General features: G+C 53.2%; 3 protein-coding genes across 14 annotated transcripts in view; 1 reads left to right on the forward strand and 2 right to left on the reverse strand.

Moving 5' to 3' along the window:
* Positions 1-404: 404 nt before the first annotated feature.
* On the reverse strand, positions 405-13,552 carry LOC107317447 (E3 ubiquitin-protein ligase HECTD3-like). Of its 5 annotated transcripts, none has more exons than XM_015870155.3 (21): positions 13,166-13,552; positions 12,346-12,506; positions 11,597-11,689; positions 11,168-11,303; positions 10,578-10,693; positions 10,178-10,291; positions 9,623-9,705; positions 9,098-9,263; positions 8,558-8,639; positions 7,446-7,628; positions 6,731-6,783; positions 6,371-6,435; positions 5,841-5,944; positions 5,397-5,516; positions 4,966-5,055; positions 4,444-4,650; positions 3,981-4,110; positions 3,657-3,731; positions 3,357-3,438; positions 3,166-3,237; positions 405-2,923 (listed from the first exon to the last, which is right to left on the reverse strand). In XM_015870155.3, exons 1-21 carry the CDS (start codon positions 13,484-13,486, stop codon positions 2,839-2,841), a joined length of 2,538 nt encoding a protein of 845 aa, XP_015725641.1. In that variant the 5' UTR covers positions 13,487-13,552; the 3' UTR covers positions 405-2,838. The 5 variants fall into 5 exon arrangements, 1 of the variants encoding a protein (XP_015725641.1); XR_014932811.1 differs by having other exon boundaries at positions 2,729-2,923; positions 8,558-8,671; XR_014932809.1 differs by lacking the exon at positions 6,371-6,435.
* Positions 13,553-13,751: 199 nt separating this feature from the next.
* UROD (uroporphyrinogen decarboxylase) lies at positions 13,752-17,057 on the forward strand. Of its 4 annotated transcripts, XM_015870153.3 has the most exons (10): positions 13,752-13,800; positions 14,490-14,602; positions 14,709-14,788; positions 15,048-15,110; positions 15,206-15,403; positions 15,625-15,786; positions 15,931-16,068; positions 16,268-16,368; positions 16,585-16,651; positions 16,785-17,057. In XM_015870153.3, the coding sequence occupies exons 1-10, from the start codon at positions 13,778-13,780 to the stop codon at positions 16,947-16,949; spliced, it is 1,110 nt and encodes a 369-aa protein (XP_015725639.2). In that variant the 5' UTR covers positions 13,752-13,777; the 3' UTR covers positions 16,950-17,057. The 4 variants fall into 4 exon arrangements, with proteins under 4 accessions (XP_015725639.2, XP_015725640.2, XP_032302032.2 ...); XM_015870154.3 differs by lacking the exon at positions 14,709-14,788; XM_032446141.2 differs by lacking the exon at positions 13,752-13,800 and having other exon boundaries at positions 14,421-14,602.
* Positions 17,058-17,612: 555 nt separating this feature from the next.
* Positions 17,613-20,211, reverse strand: part of ZSWIM5 (zinc finger SWIM-type containing 5) — an 81,448-nt gene continuing 78,849 nt past the window's right edge. For 4 of the 5 annotated variants that reach the window (XM_015870150.3, XM_085511583.1, XM_085511584.1 and 1 more), the window contains exon 14: positions 17,613-20,167. In XM_015870150.3, coding sequence (XP_015725636.3) covers positions 19,305-20,167 — 863 coding nt within the window. In that variant the 3' untranslated portion in view covers positions 17,613-19,304. The remainder of the gene's footprint in view (positions 20,168-20,211) is intronic. The other variant, XM_085511585.1, reaches the window with a different exon arrangement.

The following is a 20,211-nucleotide window of genomic DNA, read 5'->3' on the forward strand; positions in this document are numbered from 1 at the left end:
CCCTGCCCCGGGGCAGCTGGAACGCCGAACTCGGTCACCTCGTGATGACTCACATCGTGCTGCGGGCGCTTGTCACATACCGGGGTGAGGTTGTGGGGCTCAATCAGCCGCACCCTGCGCCGCACGGAGCTCCAGGGCCGGGCACACAACGTCTGCCATCAACAGCCGCTGGCTGAGCTCAAAGGTCTCCCCCTGCGCTGCCTACACTCACGGCTGGGCATAGTCCAGCTCCATCCCAGCCCGCGATAACATCAGCCCTGTTACCCAGCAGCAGCTGCCCCAGGGCCGGGCTCTTCTGCCTGCCTTCTCTTCCAGCTCAGCTCGTGCCATCCCCCTCCAGCACCGTATAACACAACAGCACTACTAGAACCCTCAGCTGACACAGCATCAGAAACACCAGCAGGGGTTGTTAGTTCATTTTATTTTAGATCCCAGGTGAGGTAGGGACAGACGGCTCCTGTCTGACTATTTATAGCTTGTCATACTGCAGGCTATTAGTGGAAGAACAAGTACAGCTAGGCTACACGTGCTATTAATCACCTGGAGCTACTCTATGACAATTCAGCAAGCTGAAATCAGGGGAGAGAAAGTGGTTCCCCAGAGCTGTCACTGATCCCTCCCCACCTCTTTCCTCCCAGCACACCCATACAGCCAGCAGCACTCCAGGCCTCGTCCCAGCAATGGCTCAAGATGCCCTTGGCCCAAACACTGACCTCAACCCATTCCAGCCTCAGCAATGGAGGGGGAACACTCCTGCTCATAGCTCTCTGTGCTACTCAAAATGCCCCTGCCTTGGCCACACACAGCAGTAGGAGGGCACAGCGCCATAGCACAGGGCCTGTCCTTCCCCACGGACATCACTTTGCTCTCTCTGTCACCTCCTCCAAAACGTCCATGCCCTGCAATAAAGCACCAGAGAGGAGTTCATCTTTCCTTCTTCAAGTTCTGCATGTCAGCGACCCACCCTCCTGCTGACCTCCCTCACCGGTAAGCAGGCACAGTCAGAGAAGCAGGATCAATTCTACCCCATTGGCATCATGCAAGGCTCTGGGCTGGCCCACTTCAGACCCCATCTCACCCCGCTGCTCTCTGAGCTCCTTAGTGTGATGCTAAAGATTTCTTCCCCAGCACTCCCACCCATGGCCAAGGCAGCAGGTCAGAGCCCTTCCACCAGCTCACTCACACTGACTTAAAGCAAACACACCGGGCTGTGACTCAGCCACCAGAGCAGAAGGGTATCACAGTACCCTGTTCCTCTGCATGCTTTACTGCTGAAATCAGCTGCAAAGTCACAGAGCTCAGTTCTGAGACAACTCTAGGATTTAAAGAAACCTCCTCCTCCGGCAGATGGGGCTTAGCACCCAGCACAGCATGTGTGGAAGGCTCTGCTGTAAGCCAGCCCTGCCAAAAGGGACTTCCCTGCTCACCCTATGCTCCTTCCACTCACTGTAATGCAAGGAGACCTCAGCCTGTGCTCTGCTGATCCTGCATTCCTTTCAGCACAGCCCCTCAGCAGTTCTGGGAATAACGGCAGTTTCTAAGAAACCTGGTAAAGGGAATGACTTCATTTACAACCAGGAGCAATTGAATGACAGACTCCAACAGAAGAGAGTAAGGCATGATGTGCTCAGACACGATAAATCCTACCTCACAGCACTGGCCCCACTCCAGCACAAGTCACTAGTAAGGGACCAGCAGCTCTCACGGACTGAAGATGAAGCTGGGGTGTAAAAGCAGCCTGTGGTGGGTAGCTCACAGTGTGAGGCAATAACTAAACCCTGCTCAGGGCTGGAAAAATCCAAGAATGGCTTTGATGTTGTAAAGCTTTCATTGCCTTCTGCCTGGTCACACATACTGACCTGCTCCAAACTCAGAAACACACAGAGCTTCTCCACTACCTTGGGGTGATGGTTGTCCTCCCCCCCACACCACATCCACCTCTCCCCCCACGTCAGAGAGGAAGAGGCCAGCGCTGCTCTGCCTGATACTGCTGCCACCTCTGCTGTCTAGAAGAGCTTGGCCCTGCCTGTACATCTCCATGAGAACCGTAACAGATTAATTGTAACACAGGCTTTTGGGAGAAAAACAAGGCTCAAAGAGCCTGGGAGAACAGCTGCTAGGCTACCAGCATGCCCTGGGCAGAATGCAGAACCAGGAGACTATAGAGAGGGAGGAAAGCAAATTGTTCCCACATGCTGCAGGGGAGCAGCTCCCCCAGCAGTTGCTGCTGTGCAATGGTGTGGAGAACTACAGGGGGTCACAGGAACAGGGACTCTGTCATGTAATAGCACCCCACAGCACCCACATTCTTCTTGTACAAGCCTGTCGTGACACCTGGTGGCCAAAGGCACCCCTGCAGCACCTCTCAAACCTAGATGAATGATCTCACTTCCATGACCTCATGTGAAAGCAGGAACAAGGCAAAGGAATGCAGTCAGGACACTTGGGCTAGGACACAGTGACCTCCTCTAACACATAATGCTCTCAGCTGCAGCTCACAGTTCTTTGTCCCACTTCTGTTTGGAGCACAACACAGTCTGGGAAGAGCAAGTTATGGAGCTGCAATGGGAACACTGGGAGAAGAAACTCATTGCAAAGGCCTACTAGGCCTTTCTGATGAATGAAGGCTGGAAATAGGGTTTCATTACTGCAATAACATTTACATTCCAAGTCAGTTCCAAACCTCTGTGTCCAAAGTGGTGCTGGTTACCACTGTAGGAAGCCAGGCTTCACACCTAGATGTTTATTATATATACATAATCTGGGAGGACAAGGGAGCTCTTCCCACTGTATAGTTTTGTCAAGTGATTGTCCATGCTGCTCGGTCAGGCTGCAACATCACTCCTCCCATGGACTCATGTCTGTGTCAATGGCCACACAGTTATAGGCTGCATAGCGTAACTTCTCTTCACATACCTTGGCTCTAGGGAGGGAAGAAGGGGGGGGAAAGACAAGAAGGAATTGCAATTTCTGCATCTGCCAGCTGAGATGATGAGATATAGGCTATGCTTCAAAAGCTGCTCACAAAAAAAAAATCACAACAGTCACATGATGCAGTTGGGGAAATAAAAGCACAGCAAAGTAATGGGGCTATGTGGGTCAGCAGAGAGGCTAGGAAAGCTCAGACATAGAATCCCCCAGTTGCAGAGAAGCTATGACACTTACGTGGCATAGTTGGGCAAGAAGAGGGTACTGGAGCAGGTGGAGGACTCTGGCAATGCATCTGTTGTCTCAGAGCTTGGGGAAAGGTGACAAACTGGTTAGAATCAGCAAACCAACAAGGAAAGAAAGAAGAGCAGACTGCAGATCCCTTGGATCTGTTAGCCTTGCAGTCTGTGAAAAAGAAACAGACTCACCCTACTTTGTCTGGATAGATGTAGATCCGTGCTGGGAGGCGGCTTCTGCCAGTAACGAACCGGAGGAAGCGGCTGCGATCCTCTGTGAAGGGAGAACAAAGGTATCAACGGATCCCGGGGCAACATGAGATCAAGCATAGCCACTTCCAGGTATCTCCTCTAGCCCAGCAGCTTGCTCTGCTCGGTTCCCATCTGTTCCCCAGGCAGCAACAAGGGTGGTTTCAATCTCTCCATTCCCAGCCAGCACTTAGAGGTTGTCACGGCATAAGGAGACGTGCAGTGGCAGAGCAAATCACTCACCATTGGTGAAGTTGTTGAGTGCTTCCCAGAAGTACTGAACACGGGTGTCCAGTGGCTCAAAGTCCTCAAACCGAGCTGCCAGAGGATACAGAAAAGAAGTCTTAGAGATCTCAGCTCCTCCTGGACAAATTAGAGCATGGCATCTTGTGCATAGCCATGGGCCCTCCCTGATCCTGTTAGCACTCAGCTAAGGGCAAAAAGTGAACAGGCTCATACCATCACCATAACAAAGGCTAATACATGGCTCCCACACACCCCTTGTCTCAGCACGGAAGAAAGACAGTCATTCAGGGAAAGAGCTTTCAGCAGAGGGCCTTCACTTACTGAGTTTCTTCAGGGCATCAACTGTGACTTCAGGGTCTCCACAAACTTTCTTTTCCAGCTCCTGCCAAGTGAGGAGGTCAAGAACAGCTTGGGGTACCACCTTCAACAGCCCAGCTTGCATAGCCATGATCTGAAAAGAAGGCAAGGCAGGTGAGCAGTATGTCTTGCCTACTTTCCTGGCTCAGGGTTGAGTCTGAGGACCACTGAACTGAAGCCAAGTGACCACTCAGCAAATGCTCCATGGGACCTGCAGTGGGGAATGGGATCCCAGAGAAATGCATTCCAGTTCACTCAGGAAGCCTCTATTGGAACTGAGAATAAAATTCTGTCTCTCATGCTGCTATATGCCACCCTAAAGGACTGCCCAGTATTTCACTAATGAGCACAGGGACATTAACTACTATACACGCTTACGTATGTCTCTGGGAATTCAATGGCCACTGACGCTATGGGAGAGCATTACCTGCTCCTTGCTCTCCTCCAGTCGAGCTTTCTGTACCAGACGGATGAACTCCTTACGGTCCTCATAGCGGACCACGGTGTTGCTGCCATTGGGAATCAGCTCCACCATGCGTTGGTCACTCAGCACTGTTGTGTAGGTCAGCTCGTTCCCAAATTTGAACTCAAAGGTGTCTTTGTCCATCACTTCCATCACCTCCAGGAGTTTCACCTGTCCAGATCAGTGTTTGTTAGAGACATGCCCAGTGGGCAGAAATATGCCTGGTCCCTCACCTCCTACTTTTCCAGATAGGGGCCAGAGTGACTGAGACAACAGTGCAGTGTGGGATATGCTGCCCTACAGCTGCACTTGCTGTTTAGCAGACCTTGGGGCATTGTGTGCTGAAAGTGAGTCAGCACTGCTATGTCTGCATCAGCTCTGAGATGTATTAAATTCTAATAGTGCCCTTTCTGTCAGTATAGAAATCATAGACTTGCAGAGCACCAGAAGGGAATAGCACAGGCAGAGCCTCCCAGTCCTTCTCACCAGCACTGAGTCCACCGCAGCAAAGTCTTTGCTCCAGCTGACCTCCTCCCCTGTTAATTGTTTCCATACAAAGCCAGGAAGAGCCAGGACCTGAAGGAGAAGAGCAGTTCTGCTGAGTTTGTGAGAAAGGAGATAGTCCCAAGGATAGAAATGGGGTTCAACCACAGTGGAGGCTTCACCAGTCTCCCTGTCTGCATGCAGGGCTCATCAGGTACCCTGGCCTAAATAGAACTGAGCAGAGACCAGATACCCTCCCTCAGGTTCCCAGCAGCATCACCTGAAATTCGGGCTGCGAGCTCTCGGTCCCAAACCCTGACTAACACCTTTTGTCCCAGTGCATGATCACAAGACCTTCCCATGTTCCTGTTGGATAAGTGGCACAAGAGGACTAACAATTCTTTTGTGGCAAACCCCCACACCAGAAAACTCACCAGAAACTCCTTGCCCCTCAGAGCTGCTCCCATGATCTGCCCAATCCACTCATACTTTGGGAAGTCTTTACAGGAGGGGTTGGGGACATACATGTCCCTGGCTTCTCCAGTGCTGTTACCCTAAAAGAATAAGAGTCAACACTCAGCCCAGCATGAAGCACTACAAGCAGCTCTTGCAGTGACTGGGAATTTTCCACAGTGGAAGAGGGCTAAACCCCACGACCTCTGTGGTAATGTTCCAAGTGAGGAACTTATCAACATATCTTACAACCAGAATGTCACAAAGCAATATATTCAGTCCTTCATAGTTAATGAGAAAAGGCTTTGAACTAGCAAAGATAGGTACATCTCAGGCATGAAGGGGGATACAAACAGTTCTGCTTCGCCAGGCACAATAGTGTGCACTAAGTACTTTCTGCCTCAAGTACCCCCAATCCACAGCACCTGGTTAGATGTGCGCACAAAGAAGGGCAGGGGCACAGGAGTGTCTGCTGAGCTGGGACACAGCTCCTCCGACATGTCTGCCAGGCTGTCCCGAAAACCACCACCTGCAATCCCAGAAGAATGGCATTTTTAGTGACAGAAACTCCTCGTGTGCTGACTCTCAGGAGCACAGAAATAAGATTTGGGGTTTTGATCCAACAGAGTCCAGAGCTGAATAGCAGGCTCCTGTCACAGCCCTAAGGCATCAGAGGAAATAAGACAGCAGAAGTAACACCACTGCCTGGCTCATGTAGAACAGCCAGAGGGAACACTGCCACTGTCAAAACTGCTGCTAGTGACTAATGGAGGTCTGACACCACTGTCAGAATGCAATTCTCCTTACCCACAACACTGCAGAAGGTGGCAGGACAAGGTGACCTGCCTTTCTCCTCCAGCAGCAATAACACTGGGAGCAAATGAGAAACCCTGCAGCAACAGGGTTACACCATCAACCTGCAACTCTGCCCCCCCTTTGCCCACACAGCCCCTACCTTGGTCAATGATGCCCTCTGCGATGAATTTGCACTCCCACCACTGGTCGTAACGCAGCGGCCACCTGTAGAGAACCAGGAACTGCCTCAACTGCTGTAGGTGCTCAGTGCACCCAAATCCAAGGAGAGACTGAGGAGGCAGCTGAGAGAGCAGGGAGGCCAGAGGCCTGGGGCATAGCAGCCTGGGCTTAAGACAAGACCTCAATCTCAAACGGGAGGAAACACCTTGGGAGAACAGACCCTCATCCTATGTCTGACTTAGCAAAGCCTTTCCAGAGGTGCTTGCCAAATACCCTGCTGTGAAAGAGGGCATAGCTCCCAGCAATGCATGATCCCCTTCCTACACCCAATGCTGCTTACCTATAATCCAGAGGCTTTTCAAACTTGTCAGAGGGCTTCAGGCCTTCATACACCTGCAACAAGTAGAGATCAAAGCTGGTATCCCCTCTCCAGAAGAAACGGTGCCAAGTGAAGACTGGAAATTGGAAGGAATCTCGTTTGTCTCAAACCCTTTAATACCAACTGAAGCTGACCCCTAAATGGCCTACAGCCTTTCACTTCTGAAAACACAACATAATTACAGTATTTTACACCACTTGCAGCTTCCTAGCTTCAGAGGTACACTGAATGCAGATGAAAACTTGTTTCAGTCTAGGCTGTCTGTGCACACATTGAGCAATAGATCTTTTGGAAACAGAGGGAGAATGACAATAGGAATATTAGAATTGCTGTAATGCCACAGGACTGTGTGCAGCTGCGTTATTGTTGTCACAGAAGAAGCCTCTGCTGTCCTTTCAGTGTAATAAGATCGTTATGCTGTGCATTAGCAACATGTCAACAACAAAACCTAATACAGAACAAAGACATCAGCTCTGATATTCAGATATTCCTGGATAAGAGATCATCAGCACTTGTAATTGTAGAGCCTACGAGTCATGTAAAGAAACCCTGAAGTCACCAGGTAACTCTACCTCCCAAGCTCTTCCCTCCACCCACCTCCCTCTGGTTCATTTTGGTTTTAGGATGCTCCACTCTCCTCAAAGCAGTGGGGAGTCCTCCCCAGGAGGAGAAATACCTGAGTGAAGACGGCATTCTTGCAGCTGGGATCCAAGGCAGGGTTGTCTCGGTGCTCCATAGCCAGGCGTCGGTTAATATAGAGCCGTGGCATGAAGTTGGGCTTGCTTGTCTCTGAATCCTTCAGACACTGTGTAATGAGAGCTGTGCGCCTCTTGGACAGCAACAAGAACTGCTTGATATGCTGCCAACAGGTAAGTTCAAAATGTCAGAAGTGCCCAGTGCCCAAAGCACATTACCTGCTTCCTAGTTCTTTCCCCTTCCCAGATCCACAACCGCCCACACACAGCCACATTCTCCTCAACAGTAATTTCTCTATCTGATCTTCTGTCTCCAAAGACTTTCCTTTCTGGCTTAACGGACAGACCGAGCCCAATTCTCCCTCCATCAGCAGTCATCTGATACTCACTCTCTAACGTTGCTTGGACTCTCCTTCACTCTCACCAGAACAAGAGTCTTACTATTCCTCCTACTTGTAATGAAACCAAGCTCTGCTAGACAAACAAGAATCCTTAAATGCTCTGGGTTTTAGGCTAAGCTGGCACAGGGATTACAGTGTTTTCTAGCAGTAGGCCTGGAAGCACACAGAGCTAGACTACCCTAGCAATGCCCAGCATATTCTGGGAGAGGATGTGAGGAAAACAGACAACTGGAAGGATAATTGAGTCTTACGAGAAAGGAGCAAATCAAAAGCCAGAAAGTAGTTACTGGTAAGAAGCTCTGCCATTTGGACACAGCCAGTTCAAAACTGCTGGCAGCAAGCACGGGAACAGAGTGTGCTGGGCTGTGATCTCAGAGGGGATGTATGCCCAGCTCACACAACCAGTGCAGCTACAGTCTGAGTCCTTTTGTGGGTGATGTTCTCTCACCCCCAGAGCCTTGGTTTCATTCTTCTTGTTACTGCACAGCTACAACATTTCCACATCAGTGTTCTAGCAGGAAAATAGTCTCAAAACAATATCGCCTTTCACAGCTTTAATGAAAGGAGCTCAGCCAGGTATTTCCCTTGAGCTGCTTTAAAAGCAACAAGCACTGACTGTCTCCCTTGCCACAGCCCAAGTGCAATCACTCTGCCTCATTGAGGCCCCACAAGACACAGAGGAAATCACTCACCTTGAGTTTGCTGAATGTGCCAACAGTGTGGTCCCAGGCTGGCACCAAGTGATGTAAGACACTATCCAGGAGCTTGATGAACCTAAATCCCAAAGAAGAAGGTACTGCAACACCCTGAAGGGAAAGGGATCTGAATAAGCCTATTCCAGGCCAGGCACTCCAGACACAAACAGAAAAGTAGCAGCTGACCAAACACAAGCCAGTGTGATTTTTTTTAAAATCAAAGAGCCTGTAGCACTAAACTCTCATTGCAGCAACTATGCACCCTTTGCAAGGGACTCTGTGTGCATCTGCCTCCCTATCCCCCCTGCAACACAGATAAGCTGCACCTGCAACACACAAAATGTTGAACTTGAACTGCAAGATTCTTCTTAAAAATGTATGAAAGCTACCTAAGAAAACCTCTGCTACTTTCTCCAAGGTCCAGGATACCCATCCCAGGTGGTGTCACAGAGCTTTAGAGCTCCCAGCCATTACTTGGACTGCAGAGGGCACCAATCCCTGCAGATAGCACCACCCCACTGCACACCCATACAGTACCTCTGAATGAGCACTGCCCTCCGGTACAGCAGGTCAGGGTCTGTCCCTTCCAGGCGGGGGTAGCGTACTAAATTGGCCAGCTGGAACATGTCAGCACTGAGCCCCAAGTCCCTCTGTCGGGAGGATTTGATTTTGATGCCACGAAGGCGAACGTCAATCCCATCATCTGCCAAAGGAAGGCCACAGATAATAAGTCCACGAGAAAGTAAGCCTTCCAGATGCAGAAGGTCAGAACCATCTCCAAGTAAGAGCACTAAAAACATGATCAGCTTCACCAGCTTTTGGTCTGAGCACTGAAAGTCTGAAAGATCTTTGTGCAGAAATGAGGAATTTAAAGAAGAGGGGAAAAAAAACAAAACAACAAAATCAGACACAAAGAAAAGAAAAAGAGGCTGAAAGCACAAGGCTTGCAAATCCTCAAGCTGCTCTGGAGTACCTGGCCAAGAAGTACAAGCTGCAGGAATAAACTCAATGTACAGTATCTCACAGGTGCATTATAGATGTGGCCATAACTCCTAGCCCTACCTCTGCACTCCACAATCCGGATCTCGATGACAGGCAGGTGTGTTGTCATGTCCTCAAGGACGCACACATCCCCAATGTAACTCCTGCAAGCACAGCACAGACAGAGGCTGCAGAGCTGATCCCTTGCCCAACCTGTCAAAATTCACTTGGCTGCTCGTAAGGAAAAAGTTGCATCCTTCAGAATTGGAAGCAGCAGGAGGAACCCAGACCCAGTTGCCTGCCTCCATCAGTACCACAGAGCTCACATGAATATCCAAACCTCCTGTTACCTCAGGTCTAGTCAATGTCTTGTTCAATAAGACAGTACAACTCTCTGAATTAACCCAGCCATACTAGTTGTTAACCATCAGCAAGTCCTCCCATCTGAAAGGCCAGGACTGCAGGAGCTGGGAATGGGGTTTCAAAGTGTTAGATTGGAGAGATGGAAAATGCCTCTCCCAAGGCCCTGAGCCACTAAAGTGAGGCTGGAGTTGGTGTGACAACCTATAGTTGAGGTGCCCAGCACCTCAAGCCCTCAGAAGGGCCACACTACACTTCCCACCTCCATCCACTCACTCATCAATGCCAACATCGTTCAGTTTCTTCAGGTTGTCCCCCTCACCCCCGTACACGGCGACACGCTTGGGCATGAAGTTCTCATCAGTAGTATCAACAGTCAGCAGAAGCTTCCTGCAAAAGGAATCAAGAAATTAAGAGACAGCTCTACTTCTGAACAGCTACCACTGCTCCTCCCTCAAAGCCTGGCCACACCTGTACCAAGCACATACAGACAGTGCTGATACCCTCAGGTACCTATGACAACATTGGCTAAGAGCTGTTCAAACCCAAAGCCAGAGCAGGGGACAAGGAGCAGGGAGGGCACAGCAACCTAAGGCCATGACAGACTCATGCACAGAGCAGGGGCTGCAGTGCCCACCCCAGCAGTGGGTCAGCACACAGGGGAGAGATGCCTCACTTGACAATGGTGCCTTTCTTCATGTTGAGCCGCACCCAGTGCTGGCCCTGGGACCCATCACTCTCCCAGTACGTGTCAGCATGGCTGTCCGTCAGACACGACACATTGAAGTCTTCCTGGAAAAGGGCAATGAATGAAGGGAAAGTCAGAGAGGGCCAGGATTATTTCTCCTTAGTGGCTACTTTTGTCAGGAATCATAGAACCAGAGGGTATCAAATTGGCCCGTTCCCATTTGCTGGCCTCTGGGTTAACACAAAGAATACAGCACAGGGTGCTGGGACAGGCCTGCTAAGGCACTATGATGTCACATGCACAGCACAAGAGTATGAAACTCTCCCTAAAAATCAGCTTAGCAGCTACCATTAGCATTTACTTCTCAGATCACAGCTTGCACAGTTCATCCAGGGGCTGCATTACACAATGCTCAGCATGACACTCCCCTCCAAGTCTGCACCTTACCCTCCACAACCACATAACATAGACCAGACCATCCCAGAGTAGGACAGCACACCCAACACACACGTTTCCCAGCCCTACAGCACAGCAGGGTTGATCAAGCCCTGTCCCTTTACCCCACACACACTACTCACCGTGTAGGATGAGACATCGATACTGTCCACATACTGCTTGACGCTGCCCAAGTTCTCATCCTCCTTACCAATATGATCATACAAGAAATGCACCAGGTCTTCATCACATTCATAAGTCCATGTTGGAGGCACAAACCTACCAGGACAAAGAGGTCAACAGTATTAGAGATCCAGGGACAGCGAGGCTTCGCTGACCCCTGCCAGGTGAATGGGTCAGTAAGTCCAAGTCTGCCTTGAGATTCACCTTGTTTTCTGGTTCATGCTGGCTTATTTAGAACAAAACTTCACTGAGCAGAGCTCAGCTTCCCCACTTCCTGTCTTGCTCCACACCCCAATTTACAAGAGATGGCTGTCTGAGCAACAAGGGAGAGACAGCAGCTTGCACCCACCCACAGCTGAAGTGTGCACACACCATGAAACAGCTCCTACCGAAGCTTCTCTACTGCAGCTTCATCCTGGTCCATAGGCTTGGGCTTTGCTCCCAGGCGCAGGGAGTAAGTCAGATCCACCACTTGCTCCCACCTGAAACAAGACGGAGTGAGAGAATCCCAGGGGAAAAAACACAGGTACTTGAGAAGTAGCTGGAAGGGGAAGATTCAGGTTTAAAGCCACATTGCATTTCATCCTCCATCATATCCTTATCACATTCCTTTTCTGTTCAGACACTCTTTACTTCTTCCAATCAATAGCCCCAGCTGCATTGGTGATAGTGACCAAGCAAAACTAGGCAATTCCACGTCTGGGTTCCTCACTGTGTCACTTTTGTATAAGAAATGGCCAAGCAGGCTGGGACTTTTCAGTCCAGGACAGAAAGGACTGTGAGGGAAAAGACATCAAAATCACAAGCAGCATAACATGAGCAGATGAGAACTTCAGTGCTCACGTACACATAAGGAAGTGAGACATCAAGACAGCAGGCTCAGACTACAAACAACCTGAAGGTTCTAAAACAGAAATCTCAAGTTTAAAGCTTCTCCAGCTTCTCACTGTGGGCATCAAAACCTTGATTTCTTTTCTAAGTCAGACTCTGGAGACAGATTTTGAGGTTTTCTGCATATTGCACTTTTCCCAGTTACAAGGAAGGCAAGATGCTGGACACATGCATCTTGTAAATCAGCCTAGGAACTGTAACACTTTCCACAACCTACATGGAAGGGATGTGAGCCACAACCCCATACCTGATCACAGGTTTGTAATCAACCCCAAACAACTGCTGCTGCCTCTGGATCCTCTCTGTGGACTCAACTGGGACCAGCCTGTCCCCTCCTTCTGCATGCTTGCACACCAGGACCCAGCCTTCCTCCAGATCACAGCCACTCTTGTATTCTTCCAGCTGCTCCTGTGGGGGAAAATACATCCTGTAAGGACCCCCCAGACCTCTACAACTCCTTGAAAGGAGGTTGCAGCAAAGTGATGGTGGGCCTCTTTTGCTGGGTAACAGCAATGGGATGAGAGGCAGTAGCTTCAAGTGGCCCCAGGGAAAGCTCAGGCTGGATATTAAGAACAATTTCTGCTCCTACAGAACGGTGCTGCAGTGACACAGCTGTCCAGGGCGGTGGTGGGGTCACCGTGCCTGCAGGTGTTCCACAGCAGTGGGGATGTGGCACTGAGAGATGTGCTCATAGGGCACGGTGGGGTGGGGGTAGGACTGGGTGATCTCAGAGATCATTTCCATCCTTAATGACGGTACGATACCACAGACACACTCAGCATTGCACGAAGGGCCCCGGGCCTCACATCGCCGCCAAGGCCCGAGCCTGGAAGGGACAGTGGCACGGGGTGTAGACACGAGCGATGAGGAAGGCGGCCGGAACACAACCAGGTGGCGACAGGACGCGGCCAGAGGGCGGCGGGGGGAGCGAGGCGATGCCAGGGGCCGGCGGGGCGGTTCTCCACCCAAGGGCCGGGGACCGGGCCCCTCCGCGGGCAGCGCAGGCCCCGAGCCGCCCCCCGCCCCGCGGTAGGCCCGGACCCTCGGAGCGCAGCGGGGGGCGTTACCTTGCTGAGCTTCACCCACAGCCCCGCTCCGTTGCAGTACTCCTCGCCCGTAGCGCGGAGGCAGCCGCCCTTCCGCACCTCGATGGTGGCCCGCGCCGCCCGCTTGGAGCCCCGCGCCGGCCCGGGGCTGTCCCACACGCTGAACAGGCTGCGGGACGAGGCGGCGGCCGACGGGTCCTTGCAGATCTTGTACTGCACCTCGCGGGGCACGTAGCACAGCGCGGCGGGCAGCGGCCGGGAGCGGCGGAAGCATTCGCTGCACTGCAGCAGGAACCGCAGCCGGCCCAGCACCTGGTGCGGAGCCTCGGCGCCCGCCCGCATCGCGCCCCGCAGCTCCGAGCCACGCACCGCCGGTGTGACGGGGGTCGGTGCTCACGGCTTTACGGCAAACCACGCCCGCCGCACAGCCAAGATGGCGGCGCCCGCAGGCAAGATGGCGGCGCCCATGAAGCGTACGGCGAAGCGGGGAGCAAAGCAAGATGGCGGCGTACGGAGGGGTGAGGGCGGGGCAAGATGGCGGCGCCCGGTCGGCGCGCGGAGGGGAGGGGTCACGGTAAGATGGCGGCGGGGCGGGGCGGGGCGGGATGAGGGCGGGGCGGGAAGCGAGACGGGATGGAGGGCAGCGAGCGGCTGGTGTGAGTAACCGGGAGCGGGGTCAGCGGGGGTACGGGGTCGGGAGGGTGACACGGAGCGGCCACGGGGCTCATGGCGGCCAGAGCGGCGTGGGACCGGGAGCACGAAATGGGACGGGACGGGCGGGACGGGAGAGTGCGCTGTGATAACCGGGACCTGACCCCGAGTGTTGGGATCTACCGGGACCTGACCCCGAGTGCTGTGATCAACCGGGACCTGACCCGAGTGCTGTGATCTACCGGGACCTGACCCCGAGTGTTGGGATCAACCGGGACCTGACCCCGAGTGCTGTGATCTACCGGGACCCCGAGTGTTGTGCTCAGCCGTGTCCCCGAGCTGCCTTGCTGCGGGCACGGGGCCGTTCCTGAGCTCACTCCGCTGCTGCGGTACCGGCCCCGCTATGGAGCTCTGGGCTCCGTCCATCGGGCTCTGCGCTGCCCCCATCGCGGCCCACACGTGTGCCCCCCCCGCCATGCAGCCCCTGGAGCCCTGTGTGATAGATAGCGCCGTGCCCTGCAGGCACACGGCCCCTGTGGGAGCAGCTGCTGCCGGCGATAACGTAATCGCACCGAGGGGCCGTCGCCCCGCTGCCCCCAAAGAGGCCCGGCTCCCTGCAGCCAACAGGTCTGAGAGCCAACAGCGCTGCCCCGGTGCCCTCCATGGTGACCAGCCCCGCCTGCTGTTCTTCCAGCCCCAAGGGCTTCCCCAAGCTGAAGAATGACACGTTCCTGCGGGCGGCACGTGGAGAGGACACGGAGCACACCCCGGTGTGGTGCATGCGGCAGGCGGGGCGATACCTGCCGGGTGAGTCGGGGTGGCAAATAGGGCTGGGATGGTGACATATAGGGCTGGGATGGTGGGGGCAATGGGAGCCAGCACAGCCCTCGTCACCACGGCTGGTTCCTTGCAGAGTTTCGGGAGACCCGGGCTGCTCAGGATTTCTTTGACACTTGCCGGAGTCCCAAGTTGTGCTGCGAGCTGACGCTGCAGGTGATTGTCCTCTGTGGGGGCTGTGTCCCATTTCCCCTCTTATAACAGAGCTGGCAGGAAACTTTCAGTCTGGCCCTTACCCCCAAGTGGCTCACTAGGTTGTGCAGCCCAAAACATGGCTCAAAGTCCCTGAGTTCATCCACAGAGTGACTCCCCAGCATCAGACAGGGCCCTGCCTCGCCCATTGCACCCCATATGCGTGTCCCAGCCCTCATAGGGACAGGGACCCACGCTACGTTTTTCTCTCCGCCATCCACAGCCACTCAGACGATTCCCTCTGGATGCTGCTATCATTTTCTCTGACATCTTGGTGGTGCCCCAGGTGAGTTACAATCAATGGTGGGGAGCAATGACTGGGCACAGGGCTGGATCCAGAACTGCCACATTCCTGCCTCTTCCATTCTCCCCTGTCCCCAGGCACTGGGCATGGAGGTTGTCATGGTCCCCGGTAAAGGACCCACATTTCCAGAGCCCCTGAAGGAGGTGGAGGATCTGCTGAAACTACGGCAGAAGGTGGACGTGACTGCAGAACTGGGTTACGTCTTCCAGGCTGTGACACTGACACGGCACAGCCTGGAGGGCAAAGTGCCCCTCATCGGCTTCTCCGGGGCACCTGTAAGTGATAGGAGTCTGCAAAGTGGGTTTTCCTGCTCTTCCCTCTGGAGTAGCGCTGGTCTTGGCACCTCCAGCGCTGCAGGGACCAGCTTGTACTCGTCTTATATAGGCAGAGAACAAGTAGAGCTGCTGCTCCTGCACACAAGTCTGTCTTCAGCACTGATCCCACAATTATCCCCTCACATGTTTTTCATCTCACCCCGCTCCTCTCCTTCTTGCAGTGGACGCTTATGTCCTACATGGTTGAAGGGGGTGGCTCCACTACGATGGCAAAGGCCAAGAGCTGGCTGTACCGTCACCCTGAAGCAAGCCACCGACTGCTGAGGCTGCTGACTGATGTTGTCACCGACTACCTCGTGGGGCAGGTGGCTGCTGGAGCGCAGGTGTGTCCTGGGGCATGGGGACAGGTCCTCTCAGGAGGGCAGGGACTGGGGACAAGCAGCAAAGGGGTCCAGCTTGTGAGATGAGGAACTGAAGTGCTGCACTGCGTAGTACCTGCAGCTCACCCAGCCCTTTGTATCCAACAGGCGCTCCAACTGTTTGAGTCTCATGCAGGGCATTTAGGCCCAGAACAGTTTCGGGAGTTTGCCCTGCCATACATCCGAGACATTGCCCGGGATGTTAAGAGCAAGCTGAAAGCAGAGGCACTGCCACTGGTGCCTATGGTAAGTGGGCAAGCTGCCTGGGATATCCCTGTTCCCTGGGAGCACATGGAGGATTATGGCTGCGAGGAGAGGCTGGGAGAGGGTACAAAGGGCTGCTACCAGGATAGCAGTGTGACAGGGTCTGTACCTGTATCTCTCATTGTCCCTGGCATCTGGCGCTCTGTCTCCTGGAGTTACTGCCCATTTCCTCCTTCCCCAGATTGTCTTTGCCAAGGACGCACACTACGCACTGCGTGATTTGGCACAAGCTGGCTACGAGGTTGTCGGTCTTGACTGGACCATCCAGCCCCAGGAAGCTCGGTAAGAGGCTGGCACAGCATTCTTATCCTGACCCTTCCCTTTGTCTGGCTGCCCTGCTGCATTGCAGGCCTGAAATTTTCTGGTGCAGAGGAGAGGATAGTCAGGCCCCAGTGCTTTGTGAAGCTCACAGCAGCCAGGAGCTGCACAAGGGGTCCTGTAGCTACTCCTGATCTCTGCACCACACACAGCAATTCACCTGTTTCCTCCCTGCTCCAGTGCACAGGTAGGGAAAGGTGTCACTCTGCAAGGAAACCTGGATCCCTGCGCTCTCTATGCACCCAAGGTGAGCCATGGGCCTCTTGCCTCCATTTCCCCATTTGCAACCCTCACTCATGTCCCAGGCTGATGGTGGCTGGGACTGGTGGGGATGGGGAACCTTGATGAGGTTGATACATGGTTTCCTGTGACGTCTACAGGAGAAGATTGGGGAGCTGGTGAAGAAAATGCTGGAGAGCTTTGGGACCCAACGCTACATCGCCAACCTGGGCCATGGCCTCTACCCAGACATGGACCCCGAGCATGTGGGTGCCTTTGTGGAGGCTGTGCATGCTCACTCCCGCCATATCAATAAACATGGCTGAGCCTGGGGACAGGACTTCAGGTTGGGCACAACTACCCTGAATATGTTTTTGTCACAGGGTAGCTTGCTCCAGGTTGGGATGCAGCATTAAACCAGCACCTTCTTTACAGCACCTGCGTGGCTCTAGCTGGGGGTGGGGAATTGGCCCTAGTACAAATGAGCTTGTGAGGTCAAGGACACCCTGATCCCCATCCTGTGGGTGGGTGGGGGGACACTGATTGGGAAGTAGAGACACCAGGGAAGCAGGGTCACTGTTCCTTTGCAGTCTGTGCATTGTTGTGCCATGTCCCTGAAAGAAGGCATGTGAGCTCAGAGTGCAATGGGTGCAATGGGCATCTCCTGGCACTAAGGATGCGCTCAGCCCTGCCAGGGGAGAAGGGGTGCCTAAAGCTGGGCATGGGGAGCTCGGGGCTCACATCCCACTGCCACCTTAGGCTCAGCACAAACACTGCCAAAGCCCTCAACAACCAATGCCACAGCCCTGCTCAGGTGGAAATGGGCAGCACAACCCTGATCCAGGATGGTCCAGGATCCCTGATCCTGAGCCCTGATCACCTTTTTGGGGTGCCGGGTACCCCAGGGATGTGCCACACTTGCATCGCACGCAACATGGGGCTGTCTGGAGATCCCTCTGGCTTCAGGGAAGCACGGTACACACACGTGATAATGTTCATCCCTTTTATTATTAAACATCAGATGAAGAGGTCGCACACACACATACACACACGCACACAAACAAAACAAAACGAAACAAAAAAAGAAAGAGAAACAGACTGGTTGAAGAATGCTATTTCGGTGGCAACAGATACTGAGTACAATTGGTTTCCTGGCCGGAGCACAGACAAAAGTCACTTTCCAAAAATCAAAGTCAAACCAGACAGCAGATAACTAGCCAACGTTCCTAACTACAAGTCACTGTCCAGACTGGCCCTGGCCCCCCCAGCCCTCCCAACCCGTCGGAAAAATAATGAAGCAAAACCTCAGAGCTGCTGGCCGGGGGCCGAAGGCTCCATTGCGGGCTCGGGGCGAGCATCCATCCCTGCCTTCCCAGTGGGATGGGATCAGAGAGTCCAGCCGCCCCCAGGCAGCCCCATTCCCTCCCCCCAGGACGAAGGCATGCATGCACCCACGCACCTCGCACTCACACGTGGGCACCCGTGGGGCAAAGGCAAAGAGCTGGCGATGTCCGATGGGTGCCCACGTCGCTCCCGCGCTGTCCTCCGCCACTCGGGAGCTGGAGCCCGTGCGCATCCCAGCAGAGTCCTTCATCCTTTCCTTCGCCATCCTCAAGCGCTGCCGCTCCTCCCTCTGTCCGTCCGTCCATCCTGGTGCTCCCAGCTGAGGGCGGACATCCGCCTCCCCCTACACCCTTCTTGCTGCCGACGATGCCGTGGAAACCTGAGAATGTTTGCGTGCCTCCTCCTCTTTTTTGTCTGTGGTCGTGGTGGGTTTTTTGTTTGTTTGTCTTTAAATAATAGTTATAATAATAATAATAATAGCAATAATAAAAATAATCCCCCCAGCCCATGACAATTTCAAGTATCCCCCAAATAAAAGACAGAATTATAAATAATTATAACTTTACAATTTAATAATTGACACATATACTATAGTATTTACAGTATCATAAATGCTTTTTTTTTCCTTTTTTTCTTTTTTTTTTCTTTTTTTTCTTTGTTTTTTTCTTTTTGTGTGTGTGTGTGTTACTTTTTAGTAAGCAATCCCTGAGAACAGTTACTTTAACTTGTTTTTTTTTTTTTTTATTGAAGGATCTTCACAAATAGAGGAGTTTGCATGTCTGGGGCGGGCGGGAGAAGCGCTCTGCAAAGCCATCGCTTTTGGTGACGTATGAGGTTCTAGTGTTGCGGGTTCCTTTGCTCCTTTCTCACTTTCTTTTGCTTTCCTTCTTTCTTTTCCTTTCATTGTTTTTTTTGCTTTTTTTTTTTCCTTTTTCCCCCAACGTGGTTTTAAAACATTTTTGCACTTTGCGACCCTTCCAATCCCTCCAGCGACCGCTTCCTTCAGGAAAGAGGTATTAAGATTTCCAGGTTAGCTTTTGGTATTGGCAAGGGAGGGGCAGGGGCTGAGCAAACCATCCTTTTTTTTTCCCCGTGGTTGCCTTTTGGTTTGTGCCCAAGGAATCTCTGGATCCTCTCAGCGTGTGAAATGGTTAAATCCGAGAAAGAAAATAACATTAAAAACAAAAAAATAAAATCAAATAAAAAAACAAAAACAGAAACAGAAGAACGGAACGGAGCAGCCTCTGCCGATGGGGGGGAAGGTCTTTTCTCCGCTCTCCTTCCTTCTTCTCTCCCGAGTCCCCGTGCTGCGGCCGGACCCTGCCCAAACCGTTGGCTCACCCAAACCGCTCCCGCACCAGCAGCATCAGTTTTTTCTTGCCTTTGTAGATTTGTTTGAGATTGTCAATGAACTGGGCGAACTGTATGTGCCCGTCCTGTGCCAGGAGGAAGGTCTCCCTGGCCTTGCTGAGGAACTCGATGAACTCCCCGTAATGCCGCGGGCTGATGTGGGTGAGCCGCGAGTGGGTGGTGTTGATGTAGGCGCTTATCGTGGCGTCCAGCAGCTGCCGCAGGGGTGCTTTGTCGGTGGACATCAGCTTCCCCGAGTTCCTGCGGCCGGGGATGCCGGCCAGCCCTGGGGCCGTCATGGTGCAGCGGCGGAGGATGTCCGACAGCACCGTGGCACAGTGCACGCTCTTCACCACCAGTGGGATGATGGCCGCCAGCTCGTTTTTGCCCAGGGAGTGGCTCAAGGCGCAGGCCCAGAGCACGTCGTTGATGGCCGGGTGCGTGTCCTGGTTGTAGGCCAGGTTGAGGTGCGTCATGGCCAGTGAGGCCAGCTTGAAGGCCCGCAGCGGGTAGCCCCGGTGCTCCATGTAGCGGGCGATGGTGAAGAGCTGTGTGTAGGTCATGCCGGTGGAGGCGGCGTCTATGACGATCTGGTAGGCAGTCTCGAAGGCAATGTGGTCCTTCTCGCAGAGGGTGAGGGCAGACAGGGCGCAGTTCTGCGGGTCCTTCATGGCACACTGCAGGGCCAGGGTGCGGGCACAGCTGGCCAGCTCCTCCCGCTGTGGGTAGTCCAGGCTCAGGCGCAGGATGGTGTTGTGGGACATCACCGTGGCTGCCACGATGCTGGTGGCTTCCGTGGGGGTGAACAGCGAGTACCAGCTCTGCAGGATGCTCACCAGAGCCCTCACTCCTGCAAGAGACACAGGGGTCAGGAGAGCTCAGAAACTCAAGCCC

The sequence above is a fragment of the Coturnix japonica genome, chromosome 11, assembly GCF_054131305.1.
Source record: "Coturnix japonica strain WE chromosome 11, WE-NBRP24, whole genome shotgun sequence".
NCBI lineage: Eukaryota > Metazoa > Chordata > Aves > Galliformes > Phasianidae > Coturnix > Coturnix japonica.